Source organism: Sphaerodactylus townsendi, linkage group LG11, assembly GCF_021028975.2.
Source record: "Sphaerodactylus townsendi isolate TG3544 linkage group LG11, MPM_Stown_v2.3, whole genome shotgun sequence".
Taxonomy (NCBI): domain Eukaryota; kingdom Metazoa; phylum Chordata; class Lepidosauria; order Squamata; family Sphaerodactylidae; genus Sphaerodactylus; species Sphaerodactylus townsendi.
This window is the reverse complement of record NC_059435.1, coordinates 60,604,805-60,622,414: the sequence shown is the minus strand read 5'-3', so window position 1 is coordinate 60,622,414 and position 17,610 is coordinate 60,604,805. Positions and strand designations below refer to the sequence as shown.

At 40.9% G+C, this 17,610-nt stretch overlaps 1 protein-coding gene and 1 long non-coding RNA gene across 6 annotated transcripts in view; one reads left to right on the top strand and one right to left on the bottom strand.

The window, feature by feature from the left end:
* LOC125440487 (putative leucine-rich repeat-containing protein DDB_G0290503) overlaps positions 1–13,377 on the bottom strand; it is a 119,517-nt gene extending 106,140 nt beyond the window's left edge. For 3 of the 5 annotated variants that reach the window (XM_048510318.1, XM_048510321.1, XM_048510320.1), the window contains exons 1-7: positions 13,172–13,377; positions 6,877–7,117; positions 5,507–5,587; positions 4,425–4,511; positions 2,858–2,878; positions 2,724–2,756; positions 1,238–1,395 (exon numbers count right to left, since the gene is read on the bottom strand). In XM_048510318.1, coding sequence (XP_048366275.1) covers positions 1,238–1,395; positions 2,724–2,756; positions 2,858–2,878; positions 4,425–4,511; positions 5,507–5,587; positions 6,877–7,117; positions 13,172–13,200 — 650 coding nt within the window. In that variant the 5' untranslated portion in view covers positions 13,201–13,377. Of the gene's footprint in view, positions 1–1,237; positions 1,396–2,723; positions 2,757–2,857; positions 2,879–4,424; positions 4,512–5,506; positions 5,588–6,876; positions 7,118–13,167 lie in introns of all 5 variants that reach the window. The other 2 variants (XM_048510319.1, XM_048510323.1) reach the window with 2 other exon arrangements.
* On the top strand, positions 13,110–15,272 carry LOC125440490. The gene is made up of 3 exons (XR_007245716.1): positions 13,110–13,238; positions 13,895–13,997; positions 15,181–15,272. It is a non-coding gene; the product is annotated as an uncharacterized LOC125440490 (long non-coding RNA).
* Positions 15,273–17,610: the final 2,338 nt, after the last annotated feature.

Here is a 17,610-nt window from a genome sequence, read left to right as displayed (position 1 = left end):
TTATCAATTCCTTTCCTAATTATCCCCAGCATAGAGTTTGGCTTTTTCACAGCTGCCACGCTGTGTCCATCTTTCTCACTTGAACTCAAAGTGGATTACATAATCTCTCAGGGTATCTAGGATGTACTGCATATACTCACATTTAAGTTGAAGAGCCCCCCTCGACTTATACAGGAGTCAGGTGTATTTTAAAAAATATTTTAGGGTTTTTACTTTGTAGGCCGCCAGGAAGCGCAGTTTTTAGGCTAGCGGCACCAAAATTTCAGGGATTTTTCAAGAGACTATCCTGATGATACCACCCAAGTTGGGTAAAGTTTGGTTCAGGTGGTCCAAAGTTATGGACCCCCAAAGGGGGTGCCCCATCCCCCATTGTTTCCAATGGGAATTAATAGTAGATGGGGCTTTATTTTGAGGGTCAATAACTTTGGACCACTTCAACCAAACTTCACCAAACCTGGGTGGTATCATCAGGATAATCTCTTTCTGATACCAGCCAGGTTTGGTGATGTTTGGTTTAGGGGGTCCAAAGTTATGGATCCCCAAAGTGGGTGCTCCCATTCCCCATTGTTTCCAATGGAAGCTAATAGTAGATGGGGCTACCCTTTTGAGGGTCCATAACTTTGGACCCCCTGGACCAAACTTCACCAAACCTGGGTGGTATCATCAGGAGGGTCTCCTAAAGACACTTTGAAATGTTGGTACTGCTAACATAAATATTCCTTCCCTGACCAAAAATCCAATTTTGAAGGATTTTAACTCTTGTGTTTTAACTTGGTTGCTGATTGAGCTAAGGTACTTTTAAAGTTATTGTTGAGACCATATTGTTTTTGTTGACCCTCTTTTCCAATTAAAGAGCTAGTTTACTGTTTTTCTTTGAAATAAATATTCAAAAACATTTAACCTACTGATGCCTCAATTAATGTAATGTTATTGGTATCTATTTTTATTTTTGAAATTTACCAGTAGCTGCTGCATTTCCCACCCTCGACTTATACGCGAGTCAATAAGTTTTCCCAGTTTTTTGTGGTAAAATTAGGTTCCTCGACTTATATGCGGGTCGACTTATACACGAGTATATACGGTATATCCTGTTTGAGAACTCCCCGGTCTTTATGATTAAGTATATGAAACTGGGAAATAAAATTGTTACTCAGACAATAAAATTGTTACTTGCTCCATTTTTCTAATATCCTATTTTTAAATTAATCTTAACTCAATTTCACAACACTTTTACTACCTAGGCGTAGAAACTTGCATATATTTGGGCAGTTCTTGAACACGGCCCTTCAAGTCTTCAAGTCTCTGGATGCGGTTCATTAGTTTATTAATGTTGTCAGTTATGTTTTTATCAGCCACCGGAATTTGCCAGTCTGGAATAATTTTTTCTTCACCTAGCTGAAACATAGTCGAATATCAAAGTATTAACATAAATCATAATCTACAGATATTAACTGAACTCTGCACAAAATGAAAGGCCACTTCAAACACCTTTTATTATGTTTTGCAAAAACTATTGTTAAAGATGCATATTTCTCTGCATCATTATCTTTTACATACAAAACATATAACTTTAAATTGTTAATACTTTACAGAAGTATAGCAAGGAGATTTGTGCAATCCAAGCAACATAAAGTAACACAGCAATCCTATACCAACTCTCATAGATTCAGCTATAAGATTTATCTGTTTGAGAGTCTAAGACAGCAGTCCTGAGTTGCAGTACTCAGAATCCTGGTTAGGTCTATTCAGCAGTGGCGTACCACCCATGGGGACAGGGTGTATGTGTGAAATTACCCCGGGCACAATGGGGGGGGGGCGCAAAATCGCCTTCCCATCCCACCTCCCACATGCTGACCTGGCTCGAAAGAGCTGGGTTGGCGCGGGGGAGGTGCCTAAAGACAGAACCGGCCTGCTCCACGGCACCCATCTGATCCACCCCCGCCCCCAAGCAGAGGGTGCCGGGGGGGGGTGTGTGTGCGCAGAACAGGGCACCATTTCCCCGATACACCTCTGCTATTCAGTATAACTTACTTCCAAGAAAGTGTTCTTAAGATGGCACTGCAAAAATGTGATCCTAAGCAGAGTAACACTCTTCAAACGTTGTGACTTCAGTGGAGTTGAAATAATGTAAATCTGTTTAGGATTGCACTACAAACGGATCAGCATCTGGAGACTAAGGAGTCAAATCAACATCTCTCTGTCTGTCTGTCTGTCTGTCTTGTGTCCCACCCCAAGCTGGCTTTGTCTCTTCTTCCTCGCTAAGAACAATACCAGATTCTCCCAGGGCACATGAACTATGTGCCAGGACACAAACAAATGACTGGGTGCAGCTGACACACATAAAGAAAAGAACGCAAGCAGAGATTCTTTGCTGATGACTCTAGGGCAGGGGTGTCCAACACTGGCGCTTCAGATGTTCATGGACTACACTTCTCATCAGCCCCTGCGCGCATGGCCAACTGGTCATGCCAGAAGGCTAATGGGAAATGTAGTCCATGAACATCTGAAGCGCTAGAGTTGGACACCCCTGCTCTAGGGAAAAGAGTCAACCTGAGTTACTGCTGTGAACGTTTAAGAACAAAGTGACAGATTTCCCACTCCTGGTCCTCAATTATTGTAACATTTATCAAAAAAGAAAAGAAACAATATACAGAGATAAATACTATACACTCAAAATATTTTCTATTAAACATTATCATTTAAGATGTCAGATTTTAATTTACCTCCTCCATCATCTGGACCTCCTTTTCAAACCACTTGAAGGGGGAAAAAATAATAGCCATCAGTCACTGACTAATTAAACTTTTTCCAGAAAGAGATTCCCTTTAAAAATGGTTTTGAAAAACTTTGTTCTTACCTTAAGCAATGATTCTAATATCTAGGAAAGAAAATAATAATATTTTGTTTAGCATTGAATATCAACAAGTTTACTTTTAAAAATAAATATAACACGACTTTCACAATTAATAAACATTCACATGAGCAGGTTTATCACTTGATGTCTGCAACTTTAAATGAAAACTTTAATGTGTGAATTAAGGTAACTTAGATCAAACAGAGCTTTAACACATTGAGGGCAAAACAGATATTACATGCAACAATGCTCCAATGTCATCTTTAAAGAAAAAATGCTTTATGCAGGTATAATTCTGAGCAGGGGAGAGGGAGCAGCAGGCATGGGAGAGAAGTCTAAAATCGCTGCTCCCCCTACACCAGAGACCCAGTCTGGTGTAGTAGTAAAGAGCAACAGACTCTAGCCTGGAGAATGAGATTTGTTTTCCCACTCCTGCACATGAAGCCTGCCAGGTGACCTTAGGCTAGTCACAGTTCTTTCAGGACTATCTCACCCCACCTACCTCATAAGGTGTCTGTTGTGAGGAGGGGAAGGGAAAGCAATCATAAGTCACTCTGAGACTTCTTAAAGGTAGGGAAAAGCAGGGTATAAAAACCAACTCTTTAAAAAAATATATATAACTATGATCAGATACTTTTGACTTTGGAAGGAGAAGGAATAACATATGGTTGGCATGTTTATATTTAGCATGGGAAAGAAAAGATACACCATTTGTATCAGCAGAGTTTAAAGCGGAGTCACTCTGGTAAGATGAGAAGGTCTTTAGTCTTCTTGCACTCACTGCAACCTTCTATCACACTTGGAAAAGAATACTCTCCACGCAAGATGTTCTTTCCATTGGAAGGTTTTACTTTGGCAGTTGCAAGGTTACACAAATCTATTCTATACAAGACTATCAGACTATACAGAACTCTTCAGCAATAACAAAGTTCAACACACACAGAACTCAGACTCAACTCTCTATCTCAGTCTCTACTTAGCATAGCATATACAATACATACATCAGGGATACTTTTCCCTGCCCACACATCAGTCTCTCATTGGTCTAGAATTACAGTTGAACTAACCAATCATGTTAAAGGTTAATCTTTGCAACTTTTGCCCCTAGACTGACTGTCTCTGTCCTCTGGGTTGGCAAACCTCTGCTAACTCAGAAGATGACCTTTTAGTGAACCTTTCAATCTTTTTTATATATCATGACAATTTGGTCATCACACAATAAGATATGCATTAAGTAGAATATGGAATAAGTATAGAAAGAAAATTATTGATAAGATCCTGGTTATCTGCTTCTAAAGTACTGTTTAAAGGCCAATCAGCACAGAAAAATTATGGCTTACTTATAAAGATCTCTTGGAAGAGCATACAGAAGGAAATAAAATGAAAAATAAATTAAAACCTTCACAGTCCAACCTGAGACGGGAAGGGGTGGTGGAAATCCCTGTCTGGAGCCAGCACACCCCTGTGCAGCTCGAGTGCCCATATTAACTAAGGTGGAAATGTTCCAAGTTCAATGAGAGCAAATCTGAAAGCAAAAGTTGTTTACATTACAGTTTTTTTCATTACTTACTACTTTTTCTTCATGAAGTGCAGCATCTACTTGATTACTAAGTTGTGTGCAAATTATCAGGAAAGTGATCATATCTTCACGGTGATGCTTTTAAATGAGAAAATTGTTATTGCATTTTCATCATCACTATTATTATTAACTTCATTAATAGCCTGCCTTTCTCACGGAGATGCTAAGTGGATTACAAAGTACAAAAACAAATTCCATCAAACAAAACTGTCCACAATCTGACATACCATACTGAAGAAAACATTAAAAAAGTAGAAGACATTTGTTAAAAAAATTAAGGTTTCATTTTTTATATACACATAACAGGGAGAAAAGGGGAAAAAAGAAAAAACACATCACTACAGCTACTACAATTATCAAAAGGAGAAGAGATTAAAAAGTACACTTCTAATAAACAATAAATTAATAATAAACAATAAATGAGGATAGTAACAATAATGACCAGTAAATAGTCATGTAAAATAAGCATTAAATGGTGATTTTCTTAATAATAAATTTAAGAATAACTTTCAGCATAAATTTCAGCACTGTACAATACTGGATAGACATAATAATAATGTTAGACATTATGAAATGAATTGCAATGAAATAAAATAGATTTTAAAAACTTGCAGAGGTGAATACTAATGTCCAAGAATAAATAAATAAATAATTTCAAAGAATAAATTTCCAAGAATACTTCCCAAATACATTAAACAAACACTAAACAGCCTAAAAAATCCACAAAAAGAACTTCAAGGTCTGGTTCTGATGTATAACTAGGAAAACAGAATTATTGCTGTATATAATTTCCAATTTTTAAAATTGTATCTGTTCTCTTTTTAGAAAATCTGATGCCCTACAACTTTCCCCTTTAATCAATATTTCCCATCGAATTATGTCTACTTTTTAACAGTGTAGTATAAAATATTTAATATCATTAAACTGTTTACTATAAAATTCACATTTCTGTCAGACAATAACCATCATTCATGGTATAAGCAGGTATTCATGATTTCTATGATACACAGCCTTAGCTACCGTAGTAGCAATCATAACACCCTCACAAACAATACATAAAATTACTAACATACAGGTAAAGGTTCTTCTTCCTCTTCTCCCTCTTCCTTAACTTTGTCTTCCATTGTATAGACATGTTCCATTGTTTGCACAATCTGCAGAAAATTCCAAACCATTTTTGTAAATGTTCATAGTCGTAGCTTCTATACATCTCATACTGAAACCTTACAGTTGGGAGGGACCAAAAGCCACCAAGCCTTATCCAAAGCAGGGGCGTAACGAGGCAAACTATAGCCCTGGGCAAAACCTGAGTTGGATGCCCCCCCCCCCCCCACCATGGGAGGCCACTCCACCACGACCACTCCACAAAGATTCTTGGGCAAATTTCTGGGATGTTCCTGCAGGGGGCGCATTTTTGATGTATCAGCACCACAATTTCAGGGTATCATCTGGAAACTGTCCTGATGGGACCTCCCAAGTTTGGTGCACTTTGGTTTAGGGGGTCCAAAGTTATGGACCCTCAAAGGGGATGCCCTATCCCCCATTCTTTGCTAAGGAGATGGGGGCTACCCTTTTGAGGGTCCATAACTTTGGACCCCCTGAACCAAACTGCACCAAACTTGGGGGGTGCCATCATGACAGTATTCAGATGATACCCTGAAATTTTGGTACTGATACATCCAAAAATGCACCCCCTACAGGAACATCCCAGAAATTTGCCCAAGAATCTTTGTTCTGCATTGAGTTTTCTGCATTGCTGTCAATGGGGGTTGCAGGCTGGGTGGGGCACATTTCTGAAGGCACAGTCTCAAAACTTTCAGGGTCTCATCAGGAGACTGCCCTAATGATACCCCCCAGGTTTGGTGAAGTTTGTTTCAGAAGGGCCAAAGTTATGGACCCTCAAAACTGTAGCCCCCATCTCCTATTAGCTCCCATTGGAAACAATGGGGGATGGGGGCACCCCCTTTGGGAGTTCATAACTTTGGACTCCCTGAACCAAACCTCACCAAACTTGGGGGGTAGCATAAGGACAGTCTCCTGATGATACGTTGAAATGTTGGTGCCACCAGCCTAAAAACTGCACCCCCTGCAGACCAAAAATTGAAAACCACTAAAAATACCCAAAAACGAACCCTGCATTTTGATGCCCCCCACAAGATGGTGCCCTGGGCAGCTGCCCACCTTGCCCAATGGGCATTACGCCCCTGATCCAAAGGACACATATCTATCCCACAAAGCCACAATGGATAAACTTGTGCAATTCTGGCCCCCAAATATGCAAAGCAAATAAGCGAAGAGCAGACGCATTATAGATAGGTCATTATAGGGTAAACCATATCTAATCACCTGTTTAATATACGAATAAACTTAAATAATAAATATCTGCCACTGAACTAATACATCAACATTAAATAAAGATGGGAAAACAAAATGAATATCCTACCTGATTTAGATGCACAGTGATATTCTTAAGCATATCCATTTCATCAAGAGCACTATTTTTAGTTCCTGATGGAATTTCTATGCAATATTGAGCAATACTTGCTGGTGTAGCTGCAGTCATTAAAACCATTGGCTCGGCTACAGACTTTCTTCCTTTCTTCTTCAAATTTGGAGGAAGTTTGTCCAATGGGTTTTGCAGAATAGTTTGTTTTGTTTGTTTCATTGCCTTCATGATGGTGGTTCTATTATTTTCAAAAACAGATTACAAAAGCTTTATTAATCAACATATAAAAAACTTAAAACATTAAATTATCACATGAAAACAACACAATTGTTTAAATTACTATTTTCTTCACTGTGGAAAAAGTTTCTTTCTGAGCAACACACAGTTCATACCTGTTTAATCTTTGTCACCCAGAAACCATATTTAGCTAGGTAAAATTTTGTCTTTACTTACAGTTTGACTCCAGCAATATCCTTTTAAGACCCTTTCCAGATTATCAATTTATTGCAAATAAATGGGCAGTTTTATCCATTTATTTTGTGAAGAACCTACATATCTTTCAACAGGGTTTCACTTCTTTTCCTGGAACATCACATTTTTCGTTCACTGAAACTGCGAGGTATTTTGTTTCTGGAAAACTGTAATCAATCCCACACCCCCACATACTCAGGCCAACTAAGATAGTGAACAGAATGGTGTATTGGACTTACCATCAGGGACGATAGATTTTTTATGGGGGGGTGTTTGTGGGCGGGGCCATATCCCACCCGCCCCTAGGGCATAGCCACGCCTCCCCAAACCCCACCCCTGGCCTAGCATTTATAAAAGCAGCTCTCCAAGACCGGGATGGCAGACTCCCCTCCCACCAGCTGGGTTCCCAGCCGGCAGTTCCTTCTGCCCTCCCCTCTGGGCAGAGGCTTAAAGGGAAAATGGAGCCCGGTGTAAAATCTGAGTTTTGCGCCCCTCCCCCCATGGGCAGCCACTGTGATGCTGGAATCCACCCCCAAACAGCATCACTTTCAATTGTGTTTAAACTAGAGAGCCCAAATTCTCCTTTTAAATCCACTTTAAAGGGAGAATCTGGAGTCCCCAGTTAAAACAACATTAAAAGTGATGCTGTTTTGGGGTGGATTCTCCCCCACCCTGAAACAGAATCACTTTCAATGTGGCGTAGTGGTCAAGAGCAGGTGCATTCTAATCTGGAGGAACTGGGTTTGATTCCCCGCCCTGCCGCTTGAGCTGTGGAGGCTTATCTGGGGAATTCAGTTTAGTCTGTGCACTCCCACACACAGCAGCTGGGTGACCTTGGGGTAGTCACAGCTATTTGGAGCTCTCTCAGCCCCACCCACCTCACAGGGTGTTTGTTGTGAGGGAGCAAGGGCAAGGAGATTGTAAGCCTCTTTGAGTCTCCTACAGGAGAGAATGGGGGGATATGAATCCAAACTCTTCTTCTTCTTCTAAACGGGGGACCTCAGATTCTCCCTTTAAATCCATGCCAAAGGGGGTGGATTTAAAAGTAGAATCTGGGGAAATTTCGGGGGGGGAGGTGCCTGCTGTCAGGGGTGCAATTTTTAAGCCAGCAGCACCAAACTCTCAGGGCATCTTTAGGAGACTCTCCTAATGATACCACCCAGGTTTTGTGAAGTTTGGGTCAGAGGGTCCAAAGTTGTGGACCCTCAAAGGTGTGTAGTCCCCATCTCCTATTAGCTCCCATTGGAAACAATGGTGGATGGGGGCACCCCTTTGGGAGTCCATAGCTTTGGACCCCCTGGACCAAACTTCACAAAACCTGGGTGGTATCAGTAAGACTCTCCTGATGATACCTCCCAGGTTTGGTGATGTTTGGTTCCCCAAAGTTATGGACCCTCAAAAGTGTAGCCCCCATCTTCTATTAGCTCCCATTGGAAACAATGGAGGATGGGGGCACCCCCTTTGTGAGTCCATAACTTTGGACCCCCTGAACCAAACCTCGCCAAACTGGGGTGGTATCATCAGGAGAGTCTCCCAAACAATCCCTGAAAGTTTGGTGCCAAGCTTAGTTCTAAACAATGCGTCGTAGTAGCCCAAAAACCAAAAAACACCAAAAATGTTTTTAAAACCCACAAACGGGGGGGGGGGGGGGGGAGCTTCGGACATGCAATGGCGGGGTTGAACCCGAGAACCTCCCCTTACCTACGTCCTTGCTTACCATGCATGTTCTTCTACTCTGAGGTTAAAAGAGCATTCTGATTAATTTTTTTCACATATCTGAGATCCAATTGAGATCCATATTTTGGGGGGACTGTGAAAAATATTGAATATGTGTCATGTGCTATCTTGTTATAGAATATGTTGAATCACTCCCAATAACTAAGACACCTTATAGCTTCCCCCATCTGGTTATGTTTGTCTGGATAAGTTGGAGTGGGTGAGGCTATGATCCTTTCAGGAAGAATATCCCCTAGCAATGGTTTCCCTCAAACAATTTTTGTTGAAGATTAGGAGCCAGGTGCGCTGAAAGAGCTGGATTGCTGCCCACCACCACATATACTGGTGATATTCTGCTGTCAGTTACGATGCTGATGGGCTCTGCCTCTATAAGAGAAGTTTTGGGTTGTGCTCGGACTGGCTTTGGCATATTTTAGGCCATGAAAATCTCCTGCAGTTCAGACAAAATAGAGGTGATACTCTGGGTTCAAAGGACAGAAACAAGTCGTCCTTAGTACATCTGTCCTCCTTTCAGATAGCTAAGACCATAACTGTTTTCCTGCCTTCTTCTACAAGTACTTTGTTCAAATTGTTCACAGCCAGTTTGTCTCATGGAAAAGAAGATATAGCCAAACTGACCAACTTTTACCCATAAATTACAGCATAGCCCTACATTACATGTAACCAACCAGTGATGCCAGGTTCAGACAGAACATAATGAATAAAGGGTGATGCCCCTCCCATTCAGATTCAATCTCACTGCCTTTTATTCAATGCAGACGTATTATTTAACTCTTTACATGTTCACCTGAGTAAAGCTTATGCAATGTTGGATGTAGCAGGTTCAGATACCTAGAGATGAGGCCTCAGGTGATCTCCCTTAAAAAGTTCATTCTTAGGTCTCTTTTCATCCTAGGGAAGGATCAAGATACTAAGGTGGCAAATGGTGCATCAACCAGCAGGATCCAATGTGCTGGAAAGAATTTTTTAGCATAGTTAATGCTGACTTTGTGAAGTAATGGAAAGGGCTACTCATCTTTTCATCTCCTCTCGAAAGCATTCTGGAAAGCAGACCCCTTTTTCTACCATAAGTCTAATGATAGATAGATAGATAGATAGATAGATAGATAGATAGATAGATAGATAGATAGATAGATAGATAGATAGATAGATAGATAGATAGATAGATAGATAGATAGATAGATAGATAGATAGATAGATAGATAGATAGATAGATAGATAGATAGATAGATAGATAGATTGATTGATTGATTGATTGATTGATTGATTGATTTCCATCCAAGAAATATCTTTCATCAGCACTCCCATATTGTTTATCCCAAGGTGGGACATATCAGTCTCCTCTGAAAGTTCCTGCACACTTTAACTAGCAGGTTAAGACATTGTTTCTGTCCAAAAAGATGATTGAGGTGGCTCGGCCCTCCCCTAGTCTGACAATTCCCCTTCCTCTCTACCTGAAGGCTATCCTGAGTGCTCAAATTGTGAAGAAATCTCTAAATCCTCTTCTTCTAACAGGAATTTTATAGCCTCTGCCAAATGTTACAGCTTTTAGTTTACCAAGCTGTTCTGACTGTGCCCCGGGTGTTCTGGGATGCCACTGATTAATAATGTCTAAAGGATTCGAAAGACTTTGGTGATCTGTCTTTCAGCGGCTTTTCTGAGGATTGTTACAATTGGGGGATGAAGAATAAAACCTATATGTAGTTTGTGCTCATTACTGGCCAACACTGTAGTTGCTAGATCCAGTTACCTAGCTCTGCCTGAACAAATTGCTGAACCTAGTTTTTACCTCCTTGGAGGACAGTGGTTGATGGCATATTTATTGATGTGGATGGATGAAAGGTTCTCATCTGAGACAAATTTTGTCCTCTTATTGTCGCAGCTAGGAATATCTACCTCCCTTTTCACAAAGCTGATATCCACCTCCAGGGCTCACTAGAATCAGACCTGTTTTAACTATAAAATTGTAGCAAACTGACCTCCCTCTTTTCTGCTTTGATTCAGAAGCAATTATGGTACTTCTCCCCAGCCAGGAGTCTACAGAAATTCCATAATATTACTTTTCATAGTCATTTATGTGTCAGGTGGTGAAGAATTATTTGCATCTTTTCCATCTGAAGCCTTTCTGAACAGCAACTATCTCCAACTGAAGCCTTCCTGCTTGATTCCTGCTCCCATATAATTTCAGCTAAGGCAGATAAGTTGACTGTGACAGGTTTTAATTTTATAAATGCAGTTGTAACTGTACACACAAAAAGACATAGTGGGCGAAGCGAGAAGGAAGAGAAGGATATAAATAGAATCTTGGAAGCAAAAAAAAGTTTAATCTAGGTCTGGAACACTAGATTTATAGCTCCCTACGATCCCCTCTCCTAGATGAGACAGGAAATGAACTGGAAAATAGAATTTCCCATAACTGGAAGCTGGAAGTTTTCTCTGCCTCCAACCCTAATGGGAGGAAATCAATCTATCAAATCTATCCATCAATCAAGGATATCCTCTTCCATTAAGTGACAATAAGGGTATAGATCAGAAAACAAAATCCAGGTTTTTTTAAAGGTCAGCAAACTCCAAAGGGGAAGTGAAGGCCAAAATACATCATATAGCCAACATGTGCCAGATCATGGGTGTGTGACTTGACTCACATACATCAGCGGGCTCACCTTAAGCAGCACTCGTTTGCTTTGAATGATATGTGGAGTCAGAAAAAAAGGAGTAAAATCACTCTCACACACCCATTTCCACTGGTAAAAACAGAGCTCCTGCCCTTGCAGTGCATAGCACGCAAGTACAATTTAAGGAAAGTTCCCCCAATGTACATCTGACAGCAATTCTAGTCATTCATCTGTGTCTGAACATGTGCCAGGTATATCATGTAAACTGGTCCTCAGCAACAGTTGTACAAGGTGCAACAGTTTTCAAATCGAGGACCTGATGAGAACTGAGCTGGACCCTTCTTTTCTTAATCATCCCAAATGGCTTCATCAAACTACATTTCCTAGGGTTCTGTTCTAACCAAATAAACATCTTTATATTTGAAAAGGAAAATCACTGGTTGTTGGTACTGCCAAGCTGCTGCTTCTTTTCTAAACCATCCTACCTGATTCAAAGGTCACCTTGAAACTAACCTTGGGTTGCATTTGTAGTGACATAATTCATTTCATCCTCCATTAGATACCTCAACCAGGCTTGCTCACGTAAGCTTTACCCAACCAGTACAGTTTGCCCCATCTGACTATTAAAAACCCTAACTGCACAAGGAAGTTCTGTACCCTCCTAAAAACAAAACAATATCGTCAATAGGGTATTTTGTATCGAGAACATTCAGTTCCCAATTATCTGAATATCATTTCCCCAGCCCAGTGTTGATCCTAAATTTAACAGTTCCCTGCTCAACGATGGATAACCTTCAATTACACCTTTCTTTTCCTTCTTTGCAAGAAAACCCAATCTGAGCTTGTCTAGCGGGGCCACAGGGCAAACACTGACCACACTTCAAAAGATGGAAGCATTTAATGTTGAAGCCCACATGGGAATGTGTGCCAGCCAAGAGAAAGGCTCAATTTACTGGTGGTAAGGATAGATACCCAAGGAACTTCCAGATACCGTGAAACTGACAAGGGCTTGAGATGCACTAAAAGGGTCGAGTCAGTTTCATTTGGTGACTGTGCCAGGACGCTCCGCAGCTGATTTAAAAGCTACCCTTCCTCCAAGAACCTCAATGGGAGAATCTAAATGAAAATGCGGCGCTGGAGTTTGTGAGTAAACAGTGTTTCTTGCCTGGGGTAGAACTCCCTCTCATGAACTAATATATAGGGAGATTTAGGGTGAGGTGCGGTGGGATATATATATATTTAGGGGGAGGCGGGGTGGGATATATATATATATTCCACCCAGCCTCCCCCTAAATCTCCCTCTTCGGATTTCTCACGCGTTTGAAAAAACTGACGCCCTCCTTTCCTAAAAAGGCGTGTTCAGAGACCACGTGACGGCCCTCCCCCAATCAGGACGCCACTTTATCACAGAGGTAACCGTTGTGTGTTGAGCCCCGCTCGCCTCTCTTCGCTTCGAGAGATCCACCTACGCTTTGGTTGCTGCTGCCGCTTTCTGCATGTGCCCGCCTCGACTCGCTCAAGGATGTTTTTCGATTGGTAAAGGACCGGGGCGCCTCATCTTCCTCCAGCCCGCGTTGTTGACGTCTCGCTGCCGCGCCTTTTGAGGAGGAACGAGCAGCGGGCGGCAGCCTGAGCCGAGTGGGCGCGCGCGGGTTCCGTTCCGTTAACTGTCAATCATCTTTCGAACAGGGCTCCTAATGCTGGCGCGACCAAACGAGTGGGAGAGTGGGAGTTGCTGTCGGTGGCCCCTTTGCCCTTTTATCTGGGAGGGAGAAGGGCCTTCCATAGAAGCCAATAAACCCGTGGGGGAATCACAGAGGGTGGGTTTTTTTCCCCTGTTAAACACAGGAAAGCTCTAAATCCCGTTGAAATCAGTGAGGTTTAGCTGTTAGGGGAGGCATAATTAGGGGCAAGGCTCAGCAGGCCATGTAAAAATAAGATTCAACTCCTCCAGTTTTACTGTTCCCTGGAGCAAAATCTATCATTTCACTGGACACTAAAGCTTCTGCCCCAGTGACTGACAGATGTCCCACCCCATCCCACCCATGCTCCTGGCTCTGGCAAAAAGCCCATGAGCAAACTAGTGAGGCCCATCCCTGCTTGTAAGTAGTTTTGTTTGAAGGAAAGTCATTCTTCCCAGTAGAGATCCCTCACTGCTTCCCAACACCTTCTTAAACCATGTTTCCCTTTAGAATCTCCACTACCTTCTCATCTCTGCCCACTCACCAGTTCGATAGGATGAGGAACATCAAAACAGGGCTACTATGGTGTCGCTAACCACAACAAGGTGTATAGGTAAGAATCAAGGCAATTGCATTTCTGTTAAACAAATACAGGCTTTATTCTACTGGAGTAATTCTAGAGAGAATACAGGCTACAAAACTATGGTTCAAACTAATAAAAGAAATGAATCTGAGAAAGATTGCTAACCTTACTTGTAACTTACAATACCTGAACATCTGATCTCCGCTCCCCAGTAAGAAAACACAGTGGATTTATGTCTACAGTGCATGCTGTTCTTTGCAGTCATACACACAGAGAAGGAAAACAGTGTTGCACTTTCCATAACCTGTTCATCAAGAAAAGAAGAAGAGTTTGGGTTTATATTCCCCCTTTCTCTCCTGTAGGAGATTCAAAGGGGCTTACAATCTCCTTGCCTTTCCCCCCTCACACCCTGTGAGAGAGCTCCAAAAAGCTGTGACTAGCCCAAGGTCACCCATCTGGCATGTGTGGGAGTGCACAGGCTAATCTGAATTCCCCAGATAAGCCTCCACAGCTCAAGCGGCAGAGCAGCGAATCAGCCCCGGTTCCTCCAGGTTAGAATGCACCTGCTTTTAGCCACTACGCCACTGCTGCTCCTACACAAGTGGTGTTCTATGTATGTACACATCCCTCCTTCCTGCCTCCTTTTGAACTCTCTGGAACCTTAGTTTCTTGGGGTCCTAAGGGACAGTATGGAGAGAATTGACTGAAGAGTGCCCCTTCTCTTAGTCATATGATAGTTTTGGCAGGAAAGCACGAGCGGGTGGAAGGGTGATCCTAGTAAACTAGAACTTAGACTTAGTTCCGCCTGTGCAACTGAGCACATTGGGCAACAGGCGCACTCCAACAATTTTGGTCAGCTGCAACAAGTTCAGCTTTGTCCCATGAGACGTGAGTCTACTAGAAAGCTTTGGTAATTTCCCCAGTGTGGGACTGTACAAAAGCCATGACAATGAAAACCTCCTCTTTGGTTCCCCCTCCCTTTTGTGTAAAAAGGTCTTAGCAACTCTGGGTCTTGGGTTGTGGCAGCAACAGCTCACCAAAATGTACTAAGCCAATAGAGAGGCACTATAGTCTGTCTCAGAAAAAGATGTTATACTCTGTCTCAGATAAAGATGTTAGTATGGTCAGTTGAGGTTCAGTGGTCGAGAAAATTGTACACTTCTGCGTTAGAATATAGTCCTGAATAAATATGAGAATTATCATTCATTTTTAGATGCTGCCTTTGACAAAACATACAAAACACCCAGAATTCCAGCAAGAATTGAGTTCTGCAATAAAGTTTTGGTAGGATATGCCATCCTCTAATCCTGTGCCAATGTTTTCTTTTAAAAATTGAAATGAGTGTATTTAATATAGCACAAACTGAAGCAATTAGGAACAGGTGACATGGAGATTCAGAATTTCAGTTTTTAGACACTTACAGTCTAAGAAAATCTTTTCCTAGCAGACTTTAATAACTTTGTTACAAATGCACTGTCAGTTATCCAGACAGTATAAGGAGACATAATGAAAAATCTGATCATTGTACAGTGCCTTATCCTTTTTTTCTGTGAAGCCACCTCCTTCAACTAGCAATTACAGTCTCCAACTTTCAAAACTCCACTGTCAATTCTTAGCTGATTCCCGGCTTCCCAACACTCGGCTCCTATTGGTTGTTGCAGCGATGCTGCTGTGTTGCTGGGTAGTTACAGTGTTTTTGTGGATTAACATTTCTGTTTAAACATAGCTTCCCTTGCCTCCAACATACCTTGTAATGAAACTATACCACAGTCACTACAGTGAAGCTGTATCAACTCCTGAAAATTGTAACAGACTTTTAAAGAGTGTATACCTGTAGCAAAATGAACACATATTGTATAGTCTAGTAAAATTTTGAAATAAGACAACATTATTAAAAGGCATCACACTATATTGACTGCTTAGCATCTCTTCCCTAAACAAGATGATCTCTGTTCCAGGAGTCATTTTCCTTTTCAGAAAAGGAAGTGCCATGTGGCACAGTTCTGCAGCAGCAGGAAGATGATCAGATATCAATATCATGTAGTCTTGAGTAGCTCATGCTATGGGATTGGGAGAGTTACAGCATCCATATTCTGTTACTGTGAATTGCATCCAGAGATTTCACTTGAATTGGCCATTTTATAGGTTGTGTACCTTCTAAATTTATCTCAATCACTATTGTTATGAAAAAAACAAGGCTCTCTTGTATTAGAGGTCGAAAGGGTACTGTTCAATCTATTTCTTTTGTATTTCTTTGCTGAAATTTGTCTCGTGTCTCTGAAAGCTTCCATTTACTGCTTTCTGGGAGAAGTACAACCTAATCCCTTATAGCAATGCCAGTCATTTTGAACATTTCGTTTAACATATTTCCTATACAGTGTTATTACCTTTTGTCTTAAATCGCTTTTAGTCTTGCTAGCGACAAGAATCCTTCCTTTAAAAAAAAAAACACTTGCCTTGAACACCTATATCTGAAAAAGTTACATTGTGTGTTCTAGAGTCCGAAAATCTATTGCAGTATTTACAGACTAAAAAGAAATGCTTTACCAATAAAACTGATACATATCTTAAAATTCAATAAACGTAGGCCTTCAGGGCCATTCCCACACAGGATTTTCTGTCTCTTAAGGGTATTTAGCATAATGCCAAACAAAGCTGGGAGGCTTATAACTGGGTATTTTAAAGATTCCATTATTGCTGTTATTATTGTTATTAATATGTTATTTAGAGTCCATCTTTCTCACTGAGATTGAAGGCAGATTACATAGTGTATGGCACTAGCCATGGGGTTACTAAGCTACTGATGTCTGGAGTGAATGCATGTTTCAACAAGGCATTCATGAAGTAAAATTAATACAAAAGACCTCTCAAGTGATCCATCCTCAGTTTTAAATATAAGACCTTTCATTAGCTTCCATTCTCCTCCCCCCCCCTCCACATACACACACAAAAGAAGCTTGCATTCAGACATCACAAAGAAATTTCCTCCTCACCTAATATGGTATGCCAGGATGCAGACAGTAGTAAAGTCATTCCAATTACTCATGACATCTGAATTTTGGCACCTTCACTAACTGAGGTCAGTGTCTTTCCTAAGAGCTGGGATTCTTCACTACAGTGTAATCCTGTTTAAGAATTGTGGTTCCTGAGAAATAAATTAACCTAAGTTAGTGAAAGTGCAAAATTATTGGAGTTAGTTGCAATCTGAGCATGTTGCACATGAGAAGGATGGAGGAAATGTGTGATTCTGAGATTTAACTGGATTTATGCCCATCCCAAACAAACATAGATTTATTTATGACATCCAGATTAAATTAGGCCAGTTTGAGGGTTATTAGGCTAAAATGATGTCAGGTATGGGTCATAGTTAAGTAAGTACTATCATACTACTAATTGTCATTATTTCAGAACCCAGTTGGAAATTGGGGGTGGGGCTGCAAAGATCCATTATTAGGATATTCTGAGATTAGTGAGTTCACAATTCTTGAGAGAGAATTGCTTTGGTTAGCAATATTTATATTATATCCAGAATTAATTATTTTAGCTCTTAATAGAAGTTGTAAGTTTATGAAAGTCAGATGTTCAAGAACAAAACCACACATTATATAGAGCAACTTATTTAACTAAAGAATCATTTAATTAA